This window comes from Saccopteryx bilineata, chromosome 1 (genome assembly GCF_036850765.1).
Source record: "Saccopteryx bilineata isolate mSacBil1 chromosome 1, mSacBil1_pri_phased_curated, whole genome shotgun sequence".
NCBI classification, from domain to species: Eukaryota; Metazoa; Chordata; class Mammalia; order Chiroptera; family Emballonuridae; genus Saccopteryx; species Saccopteryx bilineata.
In genome coordinates this window covers 207,294,386-207,321,586 of record NC_089490.1, presented here as the reverse complement: position 1 = coordinate 207,321,586, position 27,201 = coordinate 207,294,386, and the positions used below count along the sequence as shown (strand labels likewise).

The 27,201-nt window shown below is 41.6% G+C and overlaps 1 protein-coding gene across 3 annotated transcripts; it reads left to right on the top strand.

Annotated features, from left to right (window-relative positions):
- Positions 1-618: 618 nt before the first annotated feature.
- On the top strand, positions 619-27,201 carry AP1AR (adaptor related protein complex 1 associated regulatory protein). Of its 3 annotated transcripts, none has more exons than XM_066234492.1 (10): positions 620-1,497; positions 11,137-11,185; positions 12,977-13,003; positions 15,457-15,482; positions 18,875-18,971; positions 20,198-20,296; positions 22,333-22,388; positions 23,013-23,086; positions 24,378-24,506; positions 26,681-27,201. In XM_066234492.1, the coding sequence occupies exons 1-10, from the start codon at positions 1,424-1,426 to the stop codon at positions 26,959-26,961; spliced, it is 912 nt and encodes a 303-aa protein (XP_066090589.1). In that variant the 5' UTR covers positions 620-1,423; the 3' UTR covers positions 26,962-27,201. The 3 variants fall into 3 exon arrangements, with proteins under 3 accessions (XP_066090599.1, XP_066090589.1, XP_066090578.1); XM_066234481.1 differs by having other exon boundaries at positions 622-1,497; positions 22,330-22,388; XM_066234502.1 differs by lacking the exon at positions 20,198-20,296 and having other exon boundaries at positions 619-1,497; positions 22,330-22,388.

Here is a 27,201-nt window from a genome sequence, read left to right as displayed (position 1 = left end):
TTTCTATGTACATGATTATGTCACTTTTGAATAAACACAAGTATTGCCTATAGCCAACCAATATATCTATTATTTCTTTTTCCCGCCTTATTTCACTGTACTCGTGCTAAGACTGAACATTTCAGTTGTAAATTTTTGTCAACCTGACAAGTGAACAATGAGTTTTTGCATTGTTTTGATTAGTGAAGTCAATTTTTTAATGTTTTAATCATTTGTATCGATTCTGAGAATCATTCATAATCCTGAGACCAGATTTACTGTTTAAAAAAAGTTATTTTGAGAAAGGGCAAAAGAGTAAGAAGCATCAACTCGGATTACTTCTCATATGCGCCTTGAGCAGGGTCGAACCAGTATCCCCTTGCTCAAGCCAGCAACCTTGGGCTTTTCACACCAGGGACCTCTTGGGCTCAAGCAGGACAGCTCTGAGATCGTGTTGACAATCCGCCGCTCCCGCCAGCCACCTGCGCTCAGAGCCAGAGACGTTGGGATTTCCAACCAGGCATCTCAACGTTCCAGGTCAACGCTTTGTCCACTGCATTACCACCAGTCAGGCGAGACCAGATTTACTTTTAGTAAAGGTTTATAAAATCTATTGGAAAATGTGTCCACCGAGTGCGTATAGTTGCATTTTTTAAAATAAGGCATTTTATTTTGAGATAATTGTGGTACACGCACAGAAATCACACGTATCCTTTACCCTCTTTTTCCCAATAGTAACAGCTTGCAAAACTGCAGCACAAGCTACATACAGGATATTGATATTGACTCAGCCAAAATACAGGTTTTCCATTACCAGAAGGATCCATCCCCAACTCCTGGACTCCTTTTCTATAATTTTCTCATTTCTGCAAGATGAGGTTTTCCTGGTCAGGCCAAGTCCAACCAAACAAACGTTCACGCCCAGCAAGCGAGCAGGTCGCGCGGTGCCCGCTGCCCAACCAGCAGGTGGCGGAAATGACGTCAGATCAGTGACCGGAGGAGGCGGAGTCTTTATGGGAGCGCGCCCTATTGGAGCCCGGGAGCGGCTGGGGGCGTGGCGGCGTCGGCAGCGAGGTGTCAAACCAGTCGCTCCGGGGCGTGGCCTGGCCGATTGGGGGAGGAGTTTGTGTGCGTCGGGGCGGGGCCTGACAACCTTTGGCTTCCTGGAACGGCTCCTCGCGCGGGGTTGACGGCTGCGGTCCGAGGCGAGCGCGGCGTCATGTGGACGGCCGGCGAGTCCAGAGCCCGCGGCTCGGCGCTCCTTCCTCGAGCAGCGGTGACCGGGCGGCCGCGAGAGTAGCGACCGCCTTTGTTTCAGCGCTGCCCCCGCGCCGCCCGCACCTGTCGGCCCGCCGTGGGTCCCGGCGCCCGTCGGCTCGCGCGGCGCGGATGCGGCTGTGGGCTGGGCCTAGAGCGGGAGGAGGAGCGGCGCCGGGCGGCCGCGATGGGGAACTGCTGCTGGACGCAGTGCTTCGGCCGGCTCCGCCAGGACGCGGGGCGGCTGCCGCGCGGCGGAGGGTAAGCCGAGGCCCTCGCGCTACCTCAGGCTGGAGGGGTCCGGCCGCTGCGTGCGGCCTGCGGGCGTCGGCGCTGCTCACGGGGCCCGGAGCGGAGCCCGGGGGCTGGGCGGGCCGCCCGCCGCCGCCTCTCCAGTCTCCCGCCCGGGAACGCGTCCGGGCGGGGGTTTCCGGGGCAGGCGCGGGACCGACCCGCCTCCGACACGCCCTGCGGAGCTGCGCTTCCGGGTGGGGACGGGAACCTGCTGCGCCCTCCGCCCCGACCCCGCCGGAGACCGGCTGCGAGCGCGGCGCCGTCGTCTGGGTGCGGACCTGCGCGTCGCGGGGCTCCGGGTTCTCCGGCCTCTTGGTGCGAAGACAAGGGGGCGATGCGCAGCCTTTTCACGTGAATTTGTCGAAATCTCGGGAGACATGCGGCGCCCTGACCGCTGCTTTCGGGCCCTGTGACCCGGGGAGCCCTGGCCCGAGCGTTCCTCGCCGCGCGCGCGGGGCTGCAATTCCGGGACTGGTCCTTGGACAAGGTGTTGGAAGCGTCAGGACCGAGCCCACTGAAGCCAGCTTTGTTCTGAAATAAATGCGCCCCAGGAATTCAAATTTAGACTTGAAAAGCCCCTTGTGTAAGAAACGAAGTTGGTTTTCACTTTCTAGAACAGGTGACTGAGTTCAGGGTCTGTCCCACTTAGCCATCATTAGGGAATAATCTTCAGTCCGTTCAGCACAAACATTGAAGCCAAATGGAGTTCTTAGACACGAAACACGGTTCTCTCCTTGTTCATCAGCACCGCCCCACGCACAGCGCCGCCGCTCCACGTCCGTGCTCCACGTCCGTCGTCCCTCGAGTGGAATAGTCAGAAGTCGTCTTGACCCGGCCTCGTTAGCGTTCGGTTTTCCTGACCTGACAGCCGGCTCTGTTACCAAGGCTGCACCTGGGAGTGGAAGCCGCAGGATCTTTGGCTTCGTGGGTGTGCTGTTGGTGTTAGTTCTACGTGTAGTGATGGGGTCTTACACTAATCGGGTAGGCAGAAGTCACTTCCAAGGGGCTTTCACGCGAAGCAGTGCCACCAACTGGAAACCTACCTTTGCCCATCCTGTATTAGATGGACTACAGCATGTGTCCTTTGTGAAATTTCTGTGTTGTGCTTTCACGTTGATTTTACAAACTTTTCCTTATAGCATTGAAAATGTAGATTTTCTCCCTGAGCACATTAGTTCAGCAGCACAGGGAGGAGCAGGTGACACTGCTGAAATGCCTGTCGTTGTCCATACATAGGCCATGAAAACAAGTGCATTAGTGGGATCTGCACTTTCCTGCTTGTGGGCAAAACTTCAACAAACAGGTCCTGTTGAGGCAGACAGCTTGTGGGCTGTGGACATTGTCATCTACAATCATATGGCAGTATTAATCTGTTTAATCTGCGAATGTAGGTTTGCACAGATTCCCTCACTTTAAGTCTTCTGATTAGCTGTTTGTTTTACATTCATGTTAATATTGTTTTGGGAGCGTCTAGTGACCATGCAGAGACAGGTGGATATAATTGTTTCTTTTCATTTTACTTTTTTTTCACTTGGTAGTGAAAACAGGTAGTGACCACACGTAGAGGAATCCTCGGCTTCTGTAGGCAGATTAAAGCCATACATCACAAAGTGATTTCTGAACCAGGGCCTGGTTGCTCAGCCTTGTGAGTTTCCTCGGGTGTGCCGAAGTCAGGTCACTCAGTTTTCACTATTGAGTTTCAAAATCAGAATTACCTATGTTTTACTTTATAAAATATTAAAGAATTTTAGTATTTTATATTAGAGTATCTGTCGATTCAGCTATCAGTGTTAGTGTTGAGATATGTTGGAAACCTTACTACTAATCAAGTTATTTGGTAACTAAGCAGAGGACATTAAATACCTTTAAGGAATAAAATTTAGATATCTGAATGAATCATCCATGGGGACGTTTGCCTGCCAACACCTGTAGAGGACTCCACCTGCTGGTCATTCTCCTGGTCACTTGGGCTATTCTAGAAATCTTTTGTATAGACACCATATTCCTAGTTTTGCCTTTCTTAAACTGAAGACCCAACTATGTTTTTTTTTGTTTTAATTCCCATTTTATCTTACCATATAATTCCACACAATGATTCTAGTATGTGCCGAGGTTTAATCATGTTTTGTATACTTTTTTTTTTTCTCTCAAGTGATAAGCGGGAAGGCAGAGAGACAGATTCCCACATACACCCAGACTGGGATCCACCTAGCAAGTCCCATATGGGGTGATGCTCTGCCCATCTGGGACTGTTGCTCCTTTGCTTAGCATCTGAGCTGTTTGTTTTAGCACCTTGGGCGAGGCCATGGAGCTATCCTCAGTGCCTGGGGCCGACTTGCTCCTCCGACTGAGCCATGCTTGTGGAAGGGGAAGAGAGAGAGAAAGAGAAGGGAGAGAGGGAGGGGTGGAGAAGCAGATAGGCACTTCTCTTGTGTGCCCTGACTGGGAATCAAACTGGGGACTTCATGCTGGGCCAACGCTCTGCTGGCCAGGGCTGTTTCGTATCTTGATGTTTAATATTTGCAGGCCCATTTTGCCTTCAAGCAATACTTTAGAATGACTTGGGCTATACCCTTTCAAAGTAAAAATGATTTTAAAAATAGCTGCCAACATTTTATTACTTGCTATGTGGCAGGTACTGTTCTGAGTATGTTATCTCATTTACTCCTCACTATGATCCTCTGAAGAAGATAAGTACTATTATGTACATTACAGGTTTGAAAACTAAAGTTTAAAAATTTTAAGTTGTCTAAGACAACAGAACTGGGATTGCAGCCCAGTTCCCTCTTGAGTTCAGAGCCCTTACCTTAACCACTAATGGCTCGTGGCCCTTAATCCTGTAGATAGACATTTGGTTGCCGTTATTTCAGTGCATTATCTTGTACTTTGTCAGTGGAGGATCTTATGCTTGTAGACTGACAGTTTGGCTCTATATTCTGTGTGATGAGCCATTCTTTTCTTTAAACTAGGTACTTGACCTCTGCAGTATCACTTACCTTCTTCCATTCCTGGGTATTTTTATCCGATATGCCTATTAAATTTGGAATTTTATTTTATCTTTTCTCTTTTTTTGTTTAGTTCCCTTCCCATTTAAACAGACTCCTGAAGAAATTTCATCCTGTTCTATGGTTTCTACCAACACTTTTAAATCTTGTGTTTTCTGAGCAGACCTTCTTTCAAAGATTCAGCACTATCTCTGCCTACTGAAGAGATACACTTGGATGCATCAAGGTGCCTCAAGTCAACCTATCTACAATATCTAATGTCTGTGTTCTAATATCTGAAATAGCACATTTTTCTTTCCTTTCAGATTTCTTCTTTCTCTGCTCCATGTATTCCCCAATTCCCTCACCAGCTTCATTCTGTCTTCTTCTAAGCTACAAACTTCATCATCCTCTACCTCTCTCTAATGAGCTGTTTTATTTTTTCCCAGCACATACTGAGCCTTTTCCTTCTCTATTTCTGCCTCAGACATCATCTTTTCAATTGTAGCCACAGGCTTCTCTGCCTTAACACACTCCGGCACTCTTCCCTCCTATCACTGGAGTTTGGCTTCCTGAAGCCCACTTGGGATATTCCCCTGCTTTACAACTTCATATACATCCAGCTCTTTAGGCTAAATTGCCCACATACCTACTGTGACAGGATGAACTGTGTCTGGGCAGGATTATATGCAGTTCTATGTTTGGGTAAAGAGTGTAATCTCACTCTTGGTTCTTTCATTAAGAAAATCGGGGAGCCCTGGCCAGTTGGCTCAGTGGTAGAGCGACTGGCCTAGCTTGCGGAGGACCCAGGTTCGATTCCTGGCCAGGGCACACAGGAGAAGCGTCCATTTGCTTCTCCACCCCTCCGCCGCGCTTTCCTCTCTGTCTCTCTCTTCCCCTCCCGCAGCCAAGGCTCCATTGGAGCAAAGATGGCCCGGGCGCTGGGGATGGCTCTGTGGCCTCTGCCTCAGGCGCTAGAGTGGCTCTGGTCGCAATATGGCGACGCCCAGGATGGGCAGAGCATCGCCCCCTGGTGGGCAGAGCTTCGCCCCTGGTGGGCGTGCCGGGTGGATCCCGGTCAGGCGCATGCGGGAGTCTGTCTGACTGTCTCTCCCTGTTTCCAGCTTCAGAAAAATGAAAAAAAAAAAAAAAAAAAGAAAATCGGGTCAGTACAAATCATTAAAGGAAAACATTGGATCTATTCTAATTCAAAGACTTAATTCATTCTTAAACCTTAGTATTTTAAATTTCTTGATAAATGATAACCTTCCAACTGAGAGTAATATCCAGTTTAATTTAACCTCAATGTATTTTACCAGCCTGATTATGTTTTCCTTTAAGTGTATCACAGAAAGTGTAGATATTATTCCCTGGGCATGAGTTTGGCAGCACAGAGAAGGGAGGGGACATCGGTGAATCAGTATTCTCTGCCATTCTCTCCCCTTGATACGCTCGGTATTGCATCTACCCATAGAGTAGACTCTTTCCTTTATGTGTGCTAGTTCTTTTCCTGTCTTTTTTTTTTTTTTTTTAATTTTTAGCTTTATAATATGGGTCAGTGTGTGGTTCATTTCAGCTCCTTCACTGCCAAACCTGGGGCAGGGACTGCTTCAGTTTCTCTGCCTTCTCTTTGTGATGACCAAGGTATAAAGGTATCTGCTGCAATGGACTTTAAACTTCACATTATCCTTATTTTTCTTGATCTTGACAGATTTTTTTTTTTTTTTTTTTTGATCTTGACAGATTTGGTAACCTTTCGTCTGGCTGTGAGCAGGAAGTCCTTGATTTCTTCAATTTTGCAAGGCATAGCTACGTGCGGAGAGCAGGTGGCCGGCACAGCTAGCCGTAAGACGCAAAGAAGATGAAAAGGCCTTTTTCTGTCTTAGTGAACTTTTACTTACTGTATGAAGCCTGTTCCAAATCCTTGAGACACTTATCTTCCTGAGGAAATAATATTTTCCACAGGTTTAAATCTGCTCCATATCAGGAGTTGGCTGACATTTCTTGTAAAGGGTCAGATAAAACAGTGTTTGCTCTCTTCTTCCTCTTCCTCCTCCCCTCCACCTTCCTGGTCCCTCTCCCCAAGCCTCCCCCTCTGTCTCAAGGTAATTCCCTAACTTTGGCAAAAACACCATTTACACACATAAACACATCCTACCAATTTTATGTTGACTTATTTTCTTTTTAGGAGAACATATTGAACACCAATGAGAATTTTAAAAATTATTTACTATAACATGTTGCTCAAATAATAGTAATCAACAATGTCATTCTTTAGAAATTCAGTCTGATTTTCTGCATGTTTGCCAGCTTTAAAAAATATGCACATATAAGATGTTTCTCATAAAATTTCATTAGATAAGAACAGTAATAGCCATAAATATCATGGAATGTTCAAGAAATCCATACATTAAAGACTCCCCAGGGCTCTGTTTTGAATCTCACTCTGTTCTTCCTGAGTATATTTTCCTTTCTTAATGTACTTTCCCTGGGTGATGGATGAGAACCGCCTGCCTGTGGACTAGTGAGCTCCATCATCTCTGTGCTCTGAACTGATTACCTACTGAGTGTTTTCACTTTGGTATCTAACGTGACCTCAGTTTGTAAAACTTTCTTTCTCTTAGCACTTTCCTTTTTTTTTCTTTTTAAACACCTAACCATTTCTGCTACTTTGTGCCCTACCCTGTGAGTAGTAAACAATATATGTATAGTCACCATGAAACTGAGTATTGTATTAAACTTCCTTTTTGCTCACCTCCAAATTCAGGTTGTCAAGTCCTGTATCTTGTACCCTCTCTACCGGCCTTCCGTCTTTTCAGCCTCTGCACCCTCTCTGCCTTAATTCAGACCCTTCAATATCTATGTATACAGCTTACCATGCACCTCTCTAACCTCAAAACAAAAATAGGAACGCACCCTACGTAGAGTCCCACATCTCCCTCCAGCTGTTACCCATCTCCTGTCTTTCCCCTTTCACAACTTAAATAATTGTCTAATCTTGATATCTCCATTTCTTCACTTTTCCCTCAGTCTTCAAGGCAGTCACACATTTTCTCTCCCTGCAACACTTCCTGTCTTGTCCTGCAGTCATAACATCAAAGCAGCCATCCAGTTCCTGTGGTATGGGAATTACTGTTGTAGCAGGATTCCACACTGTTGACCTCTCCCTTCCCTCCCATGACTTCACATTCACTATACTGTCCATCTACGTCCCTGGGTAGTGGACTTAACTGGATCTGTCTTCCCTGTTCCTTTGAGTGTTCAACTTTACCTCAGTCAAATGTTGGAGTCCTTCAAAACATAAACTTAGGTCTTCTGTTACGCTCTTCTTAAAGAATAGCATACATATACACCTACTCCCTCTCATCCTACATTTGTAGCCCATCCTCAAAATCAGATGATCTGGTACCTACTAAATAGCTTTTAAATATGCCCAATATATGATTTATAATAAATTTTGTTTTCTTCTACTGAAGTCATTTTGGTGTAAAAGAATATTGACCTGCTATGCAAAATAATAGCAGAAGCATAAAAACCTGCATTTTCAGTCTATTCTGTTTTTTTGACAGAGTCAGAGAGGGACAGACAGACAGGAAGGGAGAGAGATAAGCATCAATTCTTTGTTGTAGCACCTTCATTGTCCATTGATTGCTTTCTCATATGTGCCTTGATTGGGGGGGGGGGCTACAGCAGACCAAGTGACCCCTTGCTCAAGCCAGCAACTTCGGGGTTTTGAACCTGGGGCCTCTGCATCCCAGTCTGATGCTCTATCCACTGCTCCACTGCATGGTCAGATCAGACTCTGTCTATTCTTGACAAGACTGATTTTCTCCTTAATAAAAGATTGTCTTGATAACCTGCCTTGATAATACAGTGTGTCTGTAAAGTCATGGTGCACTTTTGACCGGTCACAGGAAAGCAACAAAAGACGACAGAAATGTGAAATCTGCACCAAATAAAAGGAAAACTTTCCCAGTTTCATACCTATTCAGTGCAGTTCGATGTGGGCTCATGCACAGATTTTTTTAGGGCTTTTTAGGTAGCTATCCCGTATAGCTTCTACAGACTCGTCACTGACTGATGGCCTACCAGAACGAGGTTTCTCCACCAAACTGCCAGTTTCCTTCAACTGCTTATCCCACTGAGTAATGTTATTCCTATGTGGTGGCGCTTCGTTATAAATGCGCCAATATTCACGTTGCACTTTGGTCATGGATTAGAATTTAGCAAGCCACAGAACACACTGAACTTGTCTCTGTACCGTCCACATCTTGACTGGCATGGCTGTGGACTGCTCCGCTGTATACATGGTGTTATGTCATCTGCGCATGCGCACATGCTGCCACATCATCCTACAGAAACTGGAAGGGTTTTCCTTTTATTTGGTGCAGACTTCACATTTCTATCGTCTTTTGTTGCTTACCTGTGACCAGTCAAAAGTGCACCATGACTTTATGGACACACTGTATATGGGCAAGAATCTTCGCTTTTGTACCATATTACTTTCATAGTCTTCCAGATCCTTTATATGCTCTTAATACATCATTCCAAGTTTGATAGGCTGTTTTCTTACCCCTCTAATACCCTTCACGTGAGTCCATGTTTACCTTTCAGCAGTGGTAGAACAGACACACAAGAGCTTACTGTGCTCCATTTAGAGACAGCTCTCATAGACATACTGATTATGCAGAAAGGAATGTCCATAGATAACTTTAGGGAACTTTATTAAGAAAGAGGGAAAATACACTTAATTTTCTTTAAGTCATTGTTTTTGCAGTGTCTTTGTTTCAGCAGTTCAGCTATCATTGTAACTAATGTACCTGAATATACATGCAAGGGGTGCTTTCTGTCTGAGAATCCTGAGACATTCGGAACCCTCAGGTAGAAAAAAAAGTCAGTAACTTAAGCTCTGCAGATGGCACCCATTTACTGGCAAAGAGTAGCCATGATTTGAAACGTCTGATGAACATGAGAAGAACATGCCCGAGTAGGACTGCATCTGAACATCAGGAAGACAGAAGCAATGCACAACTTCAACATAGCTAATGAAGACATTGACATTGTTAGAGCTGTTGTTGACCTCGGTTCAGCCCTCAGTTCCCGTGGAGACAGCAGCCAAGAAATTGGGAGAAGACTGAGACTCGGAAGGGAAGCAATGAAAGAATTAGGGAAGATCAGCAGGAGCACAGACGTGTCCTTGGAGTCCAAGAGTGAGACCATCCACACCCTCGTCTTCCCAATTACCATGTGTGAATGTGAAAGTCTGACAGTGAGGATGACTGATAAAGAAAAACGGATTCATTTCAATACAGTGTTTGAGGACAGCTTTGCAGAGAACCCCGGTCTCAGAGCAAATGAACCCTGAAACTTTCGCTGGGGCAGAAGGACAAAACGGAAGCTGTCCTACCTGGGCACATTGTGAAAAGGCAGGTTCTTTGGAAAAGACAGTCATGCTAGGGACAGAGAAGGCTGCAGGGAAAGAGGAAGACCATATGTGACATGAATGGATGGACTCCATGGAAGAAGCCATGGGCTGAGTCCCCAGGGCTGAGTAGGGCTGTGAGGACAGGACACTGTGGATACCACTCATTTATGGGATCTCCAGGAATCAGAGCTGACTTAGGGGCACGCTGCACATATGGGGGTGATGGAGAGTCCTCTTCCCTATCATTTTTGGCAGCTGTAACAGGAACCACATTATAAAAGAAAGTCGTAATCCCCAGGCCCTTCTCTTAGTAAAGGAGTCTGAGTGGTTTTCCCTGTACTAACACTCATGCTAAGTAGTCATACTGTGGACCTGTCTGGAGCAGACATTGCAAAGATGCTTATTTGACTACTTTTAAGTTTTACTAATAGAAGCAGAAGAGAATGATTTTTTTTTAATGTTAGCTTCATTGAGGTATAATTGGGAATATTGTATGATATTTAAAGTATACATCATTTGATACATGTATCAAATGATTTGATACATGAACACATTGTAAAGAGAAAAATTAAATCATTATTTGGCCCTAGTTGGGAAAATGAATGTAACAGATTATGTGGTGGATGTGTGTGTGAATTATTTTTATATTTATTTGTGTGAGCAAGAGACTAAGAGCACCTAGCTTTGTGTAAATATGAGATGTAAAAGTCATGTCATGATTTCACCAGCCAGAGATAACCACTGTCAACATACTGACATAAATCCTTTTAGATTTTTGTTGTTTTTGGATGTGTTTAACAAAATTGGGAAGATGCTCTGATTATAAGTATTTAATACATCAGTATGTTAAGGTGTTTTTCTTGATACAGTAAAAATAGTGAGATACATTTTTAAAATCTACTTGTATTCTGTTTCATGTAATAAATATAATAAGTTAACGTATTATTACAGGTTTAGTAAATGTTAGTACCAACAGGAAAGTATTGTTTGACTATAAACACTTTTAAACTTACAACTAAATTTAAAAATCTGGATTATTTATATTCTTAGGTAAATTTGGTAAGTTTTATAAATGTAGGATGCCATATGTTAAAGAATTTTGAGGTTGCTCTTGAAAAAAGGTTTTTATCCCATTATATTAATTCAGTTTTAGGATGAAATGTGAATTTAAAGTGGTTTTTCTGTTTTTCTTCCCAGATCCAAATATTTTAGAACATGCTCAAGAGGTGAGCACTTAACTATAGAGGTAAGTCGAGTCATTACTTTGATTGGATGCAAGTATCTTCACGAGGGGTGGGGTATTTTATTTATTTTTTAGTTTATTCATTTTAGAGAGAGCGAGAGAGGGAGGCAGGGAAGGGGGAGGAGGAGGAAGCATCAACTCCCATATGTTGCCTTATGTGCCTTGACCAGGCAAGCCCAGGATTTCAAACCAGAGACCTCAGCGTTCCAGGTCAGCACTTTATCCACTGCACCACCACAGGTCAAGCTTCAAGGAGGGCTTTTTAAAAAAAAAAATTATTGATTGATTTTAGTGAGAGAGAGAGAACATGGATGTGTTCCTATATGTGCCCTGACCGAGGATCCAAAAAGGAACCTCTGTGCTTCCAGAGGACACTGACCAAACAAGCTATCTTGCTAGGGCGTTAGAAGGGGCTATTTTTATATTTTTAATTAAGGGGGAAGGGTTTGGACCTGAATTTATAAGTTTCACATTAATGATGCTAGTGAAGAAGAAAAGAACTGGGGTGTGTGGGGGGTGGTCGGGAGAAGTTGGCAGAAGATCCAGGTCCTATTCTAATGGAATCACCATTTCCATTCAAGAATTGGTCACTTTATTTTTCCCAACATATGACAGGATGCTCCTGTCAGGCAGTGATTCTGGGGGCAGGTGCTAGGCGCCTGGTGAGGCATGTGCCAGAATCAGCAGCACATTGATAGAAAGCGACCCCACAGTGTAATCACCACTTTTTTTTTTTGTATATAAACATATCAACAGAATCTACCCTTGACTCGGCCCCTACTGCATACCTGCTACTCCACCATGTAGTTTATGGGCATCATTGCACATAATATTCAGAACAGTCATGTTTAACATGTGGCAGACATCCTGTTTTATGGAGGAGACTCAGAGGCTCAGACAGGTGAAGAGATTGAGCTGTATTACGTAACCTGTAATACAAAACTGCTTGGCTTAAAAGCTTAAACACTGCACTTTCCTGTCTTTATTAAATAAGGAAGCATATAAACCAGAAATTAGTTTTTAAAACATCACAAACCAATACAAAAAGAATAAGTTCAAGATAATAATTTTAAATATGTTTAAGTAATCCCTTTAGATTCCTGTACTTTCTAAACCTTTCATTGTTTTTCATGATCTACACAGCAATTAACCGGAAACCCCTTTTTCTTTCTTTCAAATGGTTATTTATCAAATTAATTATATTTAAAATAAAATATTTTAACAGTATAGTTTAGCAGCAGTGACTTTCATTTAGGTGATCTGACATACTGTTTGCAGCATTAGGATCAGTAGTTAGAGTCCTCTCTAGAAAGACATTGTATTGGAGCAGGGACTGCCGTCGGGTAGAATTTCAGTAACTAGTTACATTAATGAATAGATAAAAACATAAGAGAAATTCTTGTTTTGATATCTTTTTAGTCCTTGTTTTTTGAGTAACTTTCCTCCTTATAACTATGAAGTATCCTGAACTCAAGTGGAAAATTCTGGCAGTGTGGCTTTAACACATCTGTGTGAAATACTGAATTTAGGTGAAAGTTTTGCTTATCAGTTTCTGATTTAGGTAGAAACTTGCTGTAATTCTTTTTGTTTTTCATGTAAAATCATAAATCAAAAAGGTGTCTTGGCTATCTTGTAGAACTGTTAAATATATAAAATGAGCTGATGTTTAAAAAGACACAAGTATCTTACAAATATAAAGGTACATTATTTTTGAGGTGAAATGTGACATACTTATTTGTGGGGTATACAGCTCAGGCAGATGCTTCTGCTAACACTACTTTCTTGTTCTTTCAGTTTGAGAATCTCGTAGAAAGTGAAGAAGTAAGTATTTCCTTAGTGCAAAATTCACACTTTTCTCACTGCCCATCTGACTGGTCCTCACAGTTACTTAGTTTTTAAATATCATTGATATCATTTTCTTTTCTTAAAAACATTTTATTTATTGATTTTTAGAGAGAGGGGAAACAAGGGAGGGAGGGAGAAGTATCAACTTGTAGTTGTTTCCCTTTAGTTGTTCATCGATTGCTTCTCGTATATGACTTGACCCAGCAAGGCTGGGGTATCAAACCTGCAACCTCAGCATTCCAGGTCGACACTCTGTCCACCATGACACAGGTCAGACATCTTTCTTTTATTTTAGACTTTTTATGTTTTAGTTTTTATTTTTATCATTTGGTCCTTTATTTCCTTCTTTCACAAATTATATTAGCAAATAATTCAGAATTTCCTAGTGACCCCTTGCTCATGCCAGCGACCTTGGGCTCAAGCCAGCAAACCATGGGGGTCACATCTATGATCCCACGCTCAAGCCAGTTACCCCGTGTACAAGCCGGATGAGCCCACGCTCAAGCTGGCGACCTTAGGATTTTGAACCTGGGTCCTCTGTGGTCCTCTAACGGTCTATTCACTGCGCCACAGCCTGGTCAGGCGTGTCAAACCAAACAAATTATTCTTTAGCCCAGCACTTCCCATTGTGCATAGAATACTAGCCTTGGAGTGTATGCTAACATATTAAAGTTCTTGAGACAAACTCTTATGAAAGAAAAGTACTTAAACTCAATTTAACTCAGCAGTTCTCAAATTAATTTGGGTCTAAATCATTTTTAAAAATAGCAACATATAGTATTATCATCTTATAGAACATATTTAGGAAACGCTTAGCCTTTTGTTTTCCCAGTGAAATTTCTCCCAAGTATCTTAATGTTTCATAGACCTTAATTTCTTTCCCTTTTCAAAGGTCACTTTATTCTCCATGTACTTTTTTTTAACAGTGTACGCCAACATTTAACTTGATATTTTTAAAGTCTCTGACAAAAGCTAAATGTAAGAGTTCTTTCAGCCTTCAGTATAGTTCATCCAGCATCATGCTGCTGTTCTTTTTTTTAATTTTATTTACTTATTGATTGATTGATTTTAGTGAGCGAGGAAGGGAGGGAGACAGGAACAATTGATCTGTTCCTGCATGTGCCCTGACCAGGGATCGAACCGGCAACCTCTGTGCTTTGGGACAATGCTCTAACCAACCAAGCTATCTGGCCAGGGCTGCATCATGCTGCTTTTTAGAATTTGTGGGTCTGTGTGTTTTATTCAGGTGGCTTATGTTTGGTTGTTTTTTTTTCTAACCAGTCTTTTTCTCTCACACATCCTATTTTGTGTTTGGTTTGGATGAACTGTTTTGTAGTACTATTTCCTAAATTCATTTGGACCACTTAACATTTTAATTCTGCTGTTAATTAGCCATATCTTTTAACTGTCATAAGTAAATAGCTTAATTATATATATGAACCCAAATCAGTCCAAATTAGTGATGGTTTGCTTTGGAGGAAAACAGAACTATAGGTAATTTCATATCCTGAGAAAGAAAACAAAAACAGTTTATTCTCATTCGAGGTAGTTATGTTCTCCAAAGTTGCTGTGAATGCCAGAACATCACTCCAAAGTAAGGCACAGAACTCAGTTCCTGCAAGTTTCTGGTCACATTTTCATCTGTTGATCACTATAACCTTGTTTTATGTTTCTGTTTAGCACTTTATTTTAACATATATTATTGGCTCATTAACTTTGAACTCACAGCCAACAGCACCACAGCTCAGCCTGAATAAAGGTTATCTAATATGTATATTCTTCTTAAGAGAAAATGTAGCAGCTTTCTTGTGCTTAAGAACATCAGACAGCACTTCAGCTCTGTGTATGGGGTTGCTTCAAACAGAGAAATCAATAAAAACACAAAATTACAAAAAAAGCATAGTGTGAAATAGGCTGTAAAAAGGACACAGCCTGAGAGCTGAAACAAGAGGGTGAGACGTAGCGGGCTCGACTCCACTGGACGCACACGGAAACAGCTCAGAGTTGCTGCTCTGCACATGTCTGTGGGTGACCATGCAGTGCAGGAGGTGTTGGCTGTGAGATTAGAATACCTTTTAGTTGGCAGGAGAAGCTGCTCGCCCACAATCCGTGCATAATGAGGACATAGAGAACGTGTTGTCTGGCACCAGCCCGACCCCAGACGTTCATTGAGTTCAGAGTCAATATTTGTTAGAAAAATTAGGAAATATCCAGGAATTTGTTGTTATATAATTAAGCAAGGTAGTAGACTAAATTTTGCCTATGCAAAATAGTAAAATTTTAAAGCTTTTAGTTTGAACACTTAATAATTAAACTTGATTATGATAAAAATAGATAAGCTCAGATATTTTGATAAAATCTTTATTGTCTTGCCTGAAATAGAATTCAGCAGATGAAAATTTTAATTATTTAATTATTTTTTTGTGCAGGGGGAAAGCCCAGGAAGCAGTCATAGGTAAGCTTTTTCCTTTGTTTCTTTGTTTAGGTTAACTTCTGTTGTACTGCAGAAGTTCTCTAAAAACTGGGCTCTGTCATTTGTGTGCTTTGAACAGTGTCCATTTCAGACCCTGACTTTTTCTGTGAGATGAACACAGATAACACACATTTCAAAAGGTTGTTTCAAACATTTAAAAGTTTTTTTTCTTAAGTGAGAAGTGGGGAGGCAGATAGACTCCCGCATGTTCCCAACGGGGATCCACCCGGCATGCCCACTAGGGGGCGTTGCTCTGCCCATGTGGAGCCCTTGCTCCATTGCTTGTGAACTGAGCTATTTTAGCGCCTGAGGTGAGGTCATGGCACCATCCTCAGCTCCAGCCGAGCCTTATCTGCAGGAGGGGAAGAGAGAGATAGTGAGAACAAGAGCGGGGATGGTGGAGACATAGATGGGCGCTGCCCTGACCGGGAATTGAACCCAGGATGTCCACATGCGGGGCCGGTGCTCTGTTGAACACTAAAGAATTTAATGTACTTAGTAAGTGCCTTGGTGCTTTCCTATTGAACCTAAGTTGTTACGTGTTTATTTTGTTTAAAATTCATTTATATTTTCCTCAATTTTTTTAACTTTATCTCCTTTTTACTACTTTATGATGTTCTGAAGCTTGTTTTACTAATTTCAGGTTTTTAAATATCTTTCATAGTAACTATAACCTCAGTTCTCTAGTTGATTTAAGCAACTGCTTTATATTGTTTTTAAATTATTTGAGCTAGCTACTTGAAAAAGAACCATTTATCTTTAACTCAAAATTGAGAGTTCTTAACATCAAAAGAAATACATGTATTATTTCATTCTTTGAATGTGTTTCTTTACATTGTTTAGTTTAGCAAGTGTTTATTGAGCAACTGTTGTAGGGTCAGTCACTATGCAAGGCACTGGGATGAAAAACCAGACGTGTTCTCTGCATTAGAAGAAATTGTTCTGGTCTGGGAGATAGTTCCTGGAGATAACTAATTTCAGCATGTGGTAGGAAAAGTGATGGAATAGCAGTTATAAAATATGCTAGAGGCCCTGGCCGGTTGCCTCAGTGGTAGAGCGTCGGCCTGGCGTGCGGGAGTCCCGGGTTTGATTCCCGGCCAGGGCATACAGGAGAAGCGCCCATCTGCTTCTCCACCCATCCCCCTCTCCTTCCTCTCTGTCTCTCTCTTCCCCTCCCACAGCCAAGGCTCCATTGGAGCAAAGATGGCCCGGGCGCTGAGGATGGCTCTGAGGCCTCTGCCTCAGGCGCTAGAGTAGCTCTGGTTGCAACAGAGCGATGCTCCGGATGGGCAGAGCATCGCCCCCTGGTGGGCGTGCCGGGTGGATCCCGGTCGGGCGCATGCGGGAGTCTGACTGCTTCCCCGTTTCCAGCTTTGGAAAAATGAAAAAAAAAATGCTAGAAAAAAACCTATCAGAGAGGCCCTTTGCACAAAATGTGTCCAGGTAGACTCCTTTAAGGAGATGACAACTGGGTTGATCCCTGAAGGTCTGGTTAGTGGTAACTGTCCCGAAGTGAAGACCCTGCCAAACAGAAGAGACTGAATGAACAGGTGAGAGAATTGACTGGGTGGGGGGAAGGGGGCCGAGGGAAGTAGGAGGTGATGGAAGTACTCTGGATCTTGCTGTCACTGACAGTTACCTGAGTGTACACAGTTGTCAACTTAAGGAACTGAGCACTTAAAATCTGCATTTTATTTTATCTAAGTTAGACCTCAAAAAAATAAAAATCCCTGGACTGTAGTTAGGGCTAGAGGAACAGAAGTCAGAGACAGTAGTACCCTATAGGAGGCTGGTGGTCAGCATGCTGCCTTAGGTTGGGGACGTGGAAGACTGGGACTGTTGGAGCCAGCACAGAGCAGTGGTCTTAGGACTGAGTAGCAGACATGAGAAGAGGAGTCTGAAGACAACCACGAAGTGGTGGGCAGACGACCCAGGAGAGTAGGGACTGCACGGGAGGAGCGGAGACAGACGCGGTCTGATGGAATGGAGAGGGATGGTGAGCCCTGTGCGTGGGCCGAAGGAACGAGGATATGGACTTGTACTGTGTTTGCCCACAAGCCAGTAGTTACCTTTGCTAGAACTATTAGAGGTGGGTACAGAGAGAGAGCGCCGTGACTGATGAGAACAGGTACAGGGACGTAGAAGAGAAGAAGCAGTAGTTAAGAAACAAAAAGAGCAAGGAGCTGGACTGCTGGGTCTCAGGTTCCAGCCTTGCCACATACTGTGTGACTCGACATTCTCTTTGTCTGCACCTTGTTTCTCTCATACATGTAATCTCTATCTACTGTATAAGGTCACTGTGAGAATGACATTAGTTACTACACTTGAAGCACAGAGAGGAGAGCCTGACACACACCAAGTACTGGGGGAGCTATTGAAGCCGTACATTTAATTTCTGGAATTTTGACTGACGTGGGATGAGAGAAGGAGCAGTCGCCAGAGATGGGTGTAGGTCAGATGCAGGGTTTTCCTTCCTTTGTTCCTTCTTTCCTTTCTGCCCTCCTTCCTTCACATGGAAGAGAGGTGGAAGCAAGCAGAGAGTAGGTGGAAGGCACCAAGAGCTGACAGGTGTAGCCGTCACAGTTCTCTGGGTGGCATTAGTGGCAAACGCATCAAGAGTCTTAGGGAAGCAGTGAGTGACCTTGGGCAGGTTAGAGGGTAGACTTATCCAAGAGGAATGGCAGAATTTCTAGGAATTGGTGGTTGGTACTCCTCGTTGCCCAGAGTGGGGTGAAATTGAATTTAAAGGGAAGAGAATTTGATTAAGGAATGTAAGGATTGTGTCAAGATTCGGAAGGTTAAGTTGGGATGTGAGAGGCGCTTGACCATGTATAAGTAGAGGGGTTTTGCTGGAGGCTGAGGGTCCAACAGATGCTGGATTTTCTGACACTGAGCAGAAAGGGCAAACCACACTCTTGGTCAGAGAGAGTCAATGGCTAGGGAGGCATAATGGCAGGTGCAAGGAGGGCGTATGTTGGTGACAAGTGGCTCACATCTGCCATGCTGCCACATTGGCTAGAAGTGGCATAGGCCAGGACATGATCGAGACTGGGAGACTGAGATATTTTGTGCTGAATATTTGGGGAGGTGGTCAGATGTCTGGAGCAGAGCCAGAGTCAAGGTAAGTGCGAGTTCACATTTCTTCAAAGGTGATTGTAGTTAAAAACTACTCTGATAATGTCATCTTACTCCCCTTTCTACCAGAATATAGCAAGAGTTAGAATGTATGCTTTTTACTCTTACAAAGCTGTAGCATCAACTTGTGTTAATACATTTTTATAGTAAATCTGATAATTTCACTGGTCTTTATAAGTGTTTTGTTTGAACTCAGACTCATCAGAAGTTTGCTTTTTCTCCATTGTTTTTCTGTTTAGGCCTCTTACTGAGGAAGAAATGGTTGACCTAAGAGAGAGGCATTATGATTCTATTGCTGAAAAACAGAAAGATCTTGATATGAAAATTCAAAAAGAGGTACATAGTCTTCTATGTTGCTTTTATACATGTTATTGTAAAGGGTCTGTTTAGAATGGAAAGTTCTCATTAAATAGTATATCGCATACAAAGTCATTGAACCTATATTTTAGTATATACAGATGGAATTATTTAAAAGTTAAAAATTATTTTAGCATATTATAATTTGTTTCCATTAGGTTTAAAATATCAGCGATCATATGCAGCCAAAATGAAAAGAATGCATTCTCCTAAAAATAATATCTTAATTCACAATTAGACTGGCAGGATACATGCACCTTTGTATTTAAAACCAACTTGAAAAGATTACTCTGTTTCACAATAAGTGTGGTCTTTTAAAAAGTCTTTTTGTTTCTCAGATTTGTTCTTAGTAAGTGAATCAAATACTTCTAATAGTAATAAATGTTGTATTAATATAATGTATTCACGGAATAGTCTAAAATTATAATAGATACGCCTAAAGAAAAAAAAATGTGCTACGGGAATGTAAAGTACAGCATAGGGAATATAGTCAGTAATATTGTAATAACTGTCTTCTCTCAGGTGGGTGGATATGAGACTTGGTGTGTTGACTGAAGTTATATATGTCTAATCATTAAGTTGTACACCTGAAACTGATATTGTCTGTTAATTGTCCCTGAAATTTAAAAAATAAAAAATTAAAGATTTCTTAAAAGGAAAACATTCTGTTGAAGTTTGATGCTTAAGTTTTATTTGAAATGCAATAGATTATCACTAAAGCAGTTTATATGCTATTAGTGATGGCAAGAACTTAAATTTGAAAGTAATTTTTGAACAACTTGATAACCGATTCAATTCAGGAGATGGGACAGTGAGACTTGACTTCTGTGAAAGCTTGATGAGTTCGCTTTGGTAGTTGGTGAAATGATTGGCCTCAGGAAGGACAAACCCTTCAACTATCAGCAGGAGAGACACTGGCACCATTGCTGAGAATTCTGAGAAAGAAGCAATTTTGTGTTTATGTAAATTAGATACTACTTCAAAATTTCAGCTTCTAAAGAATTTTGTAAAATGAAATCATTTGAGTTGTTTTGTAAAAGAAGAAATTGGAATGAGAAATTGCTAAAACTTCAATTCTATTATGCTTTGTAGAAATAAATTTTTTCAATAATTTATCTTTTATTTTATGACTAGAAACATTTTGTTTTTAGAGCAGTCAGACAGGTTCTGATTTTGTTAATCCTTATTGTTTTGTTCATGTACAGTTAGCCTTACAAGAGGAGAAGTTAAGACTAGAAGAAGAGGCTTCATACGCTGCACAGCGTGAGGCAGCCAGGGCAGCAAAGCAGCAAAAGCTCTTGGAGGTGAGGGGCCCCCGGTCAGGGCAGCTTTTCTCCTGGTTTTCTCTGGCCAGTCTGAGCTGGGACTCTTCTTTACCCCTAGAGTTAAGGGCTTCCTGTTTAACAAATGGATTCATGCCTATATTTTTAGGAATTTAAAGGCGGATTAATTGAACTTTTAACAGCTAGAAATAACATCAAATTATATGGTTGATACTGAGTGTTGTTTTCCCTTAGATTAGCAGAGTCTGACTGTTGTTAATCCCAAAGGCCAATTTTAATTTTCTAAATCAAGTATTCTTTTGGAAAAATAAATATACTCTTAGATAGAAACAGGGTAAAACTAGACATTTTTAGTTTAATTTTTGTCTTTTTTTTTAAATAAGTCCTTGAATTGCTAGAACTTCTTATATTTCCTAGAATCAGGTAAGAAGGACAATTTTGCCCCACAGGGATATTGTATATTTCTCATTTTTATTATGTCTTTGGGATATTGGGAGTTCAGGTTTTGAGAAATCTTTGGCATATAATCAGATAAGACAACAGATTTACTGTATCTCACTATGTGCTAACGCCATGTGGCATTATCATGTCAGTCAGCTTTAATAACAGTCGTTAATGGAGCCCTGGCTAAGTGTCTGGAGCTGTTCTGAGTAGCTTACAATTTTACCTTGTTTAATCCTCATAACAGTCCAAGGGGACAAGTAAGGTAGTGTGTTGAGTCCCCATTTTTATAGGTGAGGAATCCGAGGGACAGAGGTGTTAAGTGCCTGGCTGGGGTTCTATAGCTCAGAAATGGCAGAGCTGGAGTTCAGGCTTTGCAGAGCTGTGCCCATGTCCCACTCAGTGTCTTCCAACATACTTTGCCTGTGTAACTCTACTGTCGTGTTAACTGACGTAGAGATCACATCACAGGCTTTCTGATTTCAGTGTGACCTGTGTCTTGTACCTCCCTCACCCTTGCATGTTTTTCAGCACAAAGATTAGATTTTATGAGGAATGTCCTTTTTTTTTTAGTTCTAAGTAGTGGGAAAGTTTAAAAATTAACTTACCTTCTGCTAAGACATAAAAGTATTTTCTTGGTTATAATGTAAACAATTACCGGTATTTTTACTATAATGAATTCTCTGATGCTTGCCTTTTGAAGATTGAAAGCATTGTATACACAGCATCTCTTTGGGTTTCTAACTTTCTCTTCCCATAATGAATATTGAAATAGGAACACGTAAGTGTCGCTATAGCCTGCACAACACACACCAACACAGACACATGCAAACACGTTGGATTCTCACAGTAGCCCTGTGAGTTTGCTGGGGTGCATTACAGATGAAGATACAGGGAATAAAGGACAGGCCAGGGATACTCAGCTAAGTCACAGCCACACCTCTGCGGGGTCTCCTAGGTCTATGTTGTGATTTCACCCAGAACAGAACTTCTCACTATTTTAACCAGTCCATTCTTGCTGCTCATCCTTCTGGTTATTACAAGTTCTTCAATGTAATAAGAATGTTAAGGCCAGATAGCTCAGTTGGTAGAGCGTCATCCCCGTATGCCAAGGTTGTGGGTTTGATCCCTGGTCAGACCACACACAGTAATCAACCAATGAATGCATAAGTAAGTAGAACTATAGATCAATGTTTTTCTCTCTCCCTTCCTCCCTTCTTCCCTCTACCTTCTCTCCCTTCCTCTCTCACTCAAATCAATAAATAGAAATTTTTTTTAATATGCTCTAAGGATATAAATCTTTTTTATTTGTTTACATGTGTATATATATATATATATGATATATACATTTTAAAGTTATTTTTTAGAACACTGACTATTCTGACCACTTATGGGTTATACACTGATAAATTGAGAGAAATCCTACCCATAAATGAAAGAATGTAGACATGAATAGTGGTGAATATAAAAAAAGACTTCAATAGAATAACTTCCCAAGTTGTTTTGTTTTTGTTTTTCTTTAACAAACAACCAGAAAGTAACTGTGGCGTGCAGGAGTGGTCTCCACACTGCCCTGTGCAGCAGTGACCTTGTTCTGCTTCCTGTCTCCACAGCAGGGGAGGCGGAGCACTGGGCACGGATGCCGTCCCTCCAGCAGTGCAGAGGGTCAAAGGTGAATGCGCATGCACATCTCTTGTGGTAGAAAATGTTATCTGCTCTGCACGTTTGTATACATACTCATGTTTGCATGTTCCCTAAAATATTGGTTCTCAGAGACACGGTCTTGAAAAAATGCTGAAAAAATTTGCTTTCTTTATGTTGAAAAGTGATCATCATTTGTTTACATTGACTCATTTGCATTTTAAGAGTGGTCATGTCTTCTGTATAAAAGACGATGACAGTACACACCGAGCACTTTTGAATAAGTTGTATGTGCCTTGTTTGTGTTTCCTTTGGCCATCCCTTCCCTCACCTTAATGTATGAGTGTGATCACTTTTAGAAGAGTATTTCCTATTCAGAAAACCTTTTCCATACTTTATTATTATCAATTATTAGGTTGGACTTAGGGCTAAGCTTTGGATATTTGACATCAGTATTAACCAAAATCTTATTTTCAATTTATTGCTAACATTAAGGAAATTAAGACCTATTTTCATTCAGTTATTCTAATTGTAGAATACAGTAATAATAAATTTGTGTGGGATGGCCTATCAAGCCAAAACACCATTAACTTAAGTATGCATTATGTTATACCTACTGTGATTATATTACAAAATTATTTCACTTTAATTACAGTTCAGGACCAGAAGACGACTTTGAATCTTTTTTGAGAAATATAAAGTCACAGTATGAAGTTTTTCGAAGTAGCAGTAAGTCTTTTAAAATATTCTGTGTACATTTTAAGTTTCCTTTATGCAACATTAAACAGAAAACAGTTGGAGGTCCTGGCACTGTGTTTGGAGTAGGACCTCCTGCATTTTTATCCATGTTGCCCACAGTTGACTCATAAGATGAAAGTGGTTGTCTCTGCATTTGAAAAGTGAAAACTTCCAGTAATAGGAGATGGTGGCAGTTCCTCTTGACAATATAGACTGTTTTTCATTTGTCTTATTTTTATGGTTCATTTGGTTTTTGCCTCCCACCCCCTTTGTAATGGACTATTAAAAATAATACCTAGCCTGACCAGTGGTGATGCAGTGGATAGAATGTTGACCTGGGACGCTGAGGGCCCTGGTTTGAAATCCCAAGGTCGCCGGCTTAAGCGTGGGGTTGCCAGCTTGAGTACGAGATCATAGATATCCTGTGGTCGCTGGCTTGAGCACAAAGGTCACTGTCTTGAAGTCCAAGGTCACTGGCTTGATCCCCCATCAAAGCCACATATGAGAAGCAATCAGTGAACAACTAAAGTGTCACAACTACAAATTGATGCTTTTCATCTCTGTCTCTACTCTCTCTTCCTTCCTCCCTCTCTCTCACAAAGAAAAAAAAGGAATAATACCTAGAGTTCATTGTATTTGAAATGTTTATAACATTTAAATTTGCATGCTTACTGTATTACTAGATACAAAAGCATAAAAAGAAAAAAGGGAAGAAATCTCTGCTCCCTGCTTGTTGTTCATTTTTTTTTTTTTTTCCAGTAAGAGGAAGGGAGGCAGAGAGGTAGATTCCTGTATGTACCCCCACTGGGATCCACCCAGCAAGCCCACTAGGGGGCGATGCTCTGCCCTTCTGGGGCATTGCTCTGTTGCTCAGCAACTGAGCTCTTCTTAGTGCCTGAGGCAGAGGCCGTGAAGCCATCCTCAGCCCCCGGGGCCAACTTGCTCCAATCAAGCCATGGCTGCAGGAGAGAAGAGAGAGAGAAGTGACGGGAGGGGGGAAGGGGGGCGTTGGTTGGAGAAGCAGATGGGTGCTTCTCCTGTGTGCCCTGACTGGGAATCAAACCCAGGACATCTGCACACCAGGCTGATGCTCTACCACTGAGACAACCTGCCAGGGGCCTGCTTGTTATTCTCCAAACTTACAAATATAATGATTTCAGTAATTGTTTATTGTGATATTAAAAGGAATAGTAATGTTTGGAGAGAGACGATTATTGTACAATCAGCGGTTGCAGTAAGAGTATAAACAACCAAATTCAGTTATCTCTTGTGTGGGTTCCAGGACTTTCGTCAGATGCCACAGTTTTGACACCAAATACAGAAAGCAGTTGTGATTTAATGACTAAAACTAAATCAACTAGTGGAAATGATGACAGCACATCCTTAGATCTGGAGTGGGAAGATGAAGAAGGTATTTTATAGTCACGATTTACCTGAAAATTTAATTTCCTCTGTGTTAATTTATAGAAATCAATTTGGTGTTTTATTTTAAACTGAAACGAATGCAAGACTTTGAAAAATTAGTATAAAATTTTTTAGAGTCTTACTATATTAGTGTTTATCATTTATTAATAAATTGTTTTGAAACTTGCTTAATTTTTAGTGCTTCTTAAGATTTAGAAAGTAAATGTTAATTTCTCATTTTAAGGGTTTTGTAATCCAGCCCATTTATCCTAAGAATTGCTGCCTCCTTGTGAGTAACCTAAAGCCAAAAGTTAATTACGTACCTTGGTTCATTATAATTAGCTATTTGTTAGTTTTCTTGGTTGTAAAAAGCTAAACACAGACAAGTGAATTTCAGCTGCCTGTCTTCCCAGCTGTAGCACTTAAGCTGCAGCTTGTTTACATTAAAAAAAGGAATAATAAACCTACTTTTAGGATGGTTCATTCATTGATGTGTCCTTACTGCTTGGCACATAATAGGTAGTTGATAAATATTTGAACTGAAGGCATGAATGTTGTGAATATTAAATAAAGTTTTTATAAAACATCCATTACAGGGTGTTGCAAATAGTACTCAAAATTATAGCTAAAATGTGGATGTTTTCTTTTTGAAAAAAGTACTCCATTGAATAAAGCCCAAGTTTTCATTTTTCAATCCAAGAAATAAATAATCCAAAAGGGAAGAACCAATGATAGAATATAGGACTCTAAGAAAAGTAATGTATAAAATTAAATTATTCATAGAATTTTGAGAAGGAGTAGGCCTTAGCTGTCCTCCAGCCATTTGTTTTCTCAGGAAGAAAAGGCACATATGGGGGACTTGGATAGTTTTACCAAAGATTGCATTAATTTAAGTCTCTTCTCAGCTAAATACTCTTTCCATAATCCTGCACTTAGATTTTTACATATTTGGATTCCAGTCAGCAGACTTTAAATTTATTTTTATTTTACCATCTTGTTCCATTTTTTCTAAAGCTTTTCAGGTATTTTAATTCTTGATTCTGTCATCCAGGCTGTATGCTAATCAATCAGATTTGTAGATAATATGACTTTTGAGGCCATTATTCAAGTCATTAGCAGAATCATGAACTACCAGATAGAGGACAGAGCCCACTAGACTCTGCTTGGAAGCTGTGTACAGAGCCCACTGGCTTCCTTTAGATGCAGGTTGCTCCATTCAGCACAGACCTGCAGCGTTAGATCAGCACCCAGCGTGGTTTTTCCTCGTCTGCAGGAATCACTTGCTCTGCTGGGTTGAGTGGGATTTTTCACATGTGACAGACACAGTAATACAGAGTTGTGTGTTCTTTTATTACTGTAGGTTTGACTCTTTAAGGTCAGAAAACAAAATTATTGAATGTGTCCAGGGTATTCTCTTATAATCTCTTTCCTGGTTCTAGATTTTGATTCTGACTTAGAAATTCCCATTTCTATCCTCCCTTATTCCGGTAAAATGACATTGTATTTTCTTCCAAGAATTGGGATACTTTCTATACTGGCCTATTTATTTCTGTTCAGAATTAGATCTTGAGTAGTTTCCCAAAAAGTCTCGGCTCTGCTGTGGTAGCAGTGTAGGAGGGGCCTGTGGGTCAGCATGAGGCTCTGACCGCGAGCAGGTCACTTTCTTCTTTCTGCCTGTTTCTCAGCAATAGCCGGAGCATGACGATAGCACTGTAGCAACATGTATTACGTGTAGAGAACACAAACGGGAACCTAGCAAGTGCCAGAGAAGTATGTGCTGTTAACATTGTTGTTAGAGGCATCATTCTCTCCGGGAGAGGAAATCGCCATCTAAGTAGGAAAGGGTTTGGCAGGTGCATGGATGTGGCCAGATCAGACTAATAGCTGTCAAGGTCCTCTGTCCATTCTGTTTGATCCATGGCTCTTCAGACATTTCATCTTATTAAATGGTCATTGTGGCATTAGAACTGGTCATGGTGAGTAGTAATGTGCATTTTTATCTGAGGCACCCTCTGGCGTGAGACCCAACCCTTGCAAAGGTCTCCATCAGACTGGCTCTTTAAGTTAATTCACAAATCAGGTCTGATTGTTAAATAAAAACTTTGTTGTTAAACTGGGAAGTCTTTTAATATAGCCTTTTAATCCGCACTGAGATTTTTCACAACTTTGCCCAAATAACAGGAATTAATCGAATGCTCCCGATGAGAGAGCGCTCTAAGACAGAGGAGGACATTCTCCGGGCTGCGCTCAGGCACAGTAGCAAGAAGCCCAGAAGTCACCCTGCATCGGCCTCTGATGACTCCAACGGGCTGGAGTGGGAAAGCGACTTTGTGAGTGCCGAGATGGATGACAATGGCAATTCCGAATACGCCAGGTTTGTAAACCCTGTGCTGGAACTGTCTGACTCTGGCATGAAACGGTCTGATGGGGATCAACAGAAAGGAGAGGGTGAAATTTTATGACCCTGCCTAGCAGTCACGACCAAATGCTGAAAACCAACAGAATGTATAAGTTGTGCTGAGCCTTTTCCTAATGAGGTAGAAACCATGTTAAATGCTATTAGAAAGGACAAAGGGTGATGGGCTTTATCTGAATTGCTTCAGAATTAAGTGCAATTTCATCATCTGCCTTCTGTTTTTTCAAAAACAATGTAATGGTTCTGTCATGTTATCCATTAAATTTATTTTAACTCCTTTATGGCA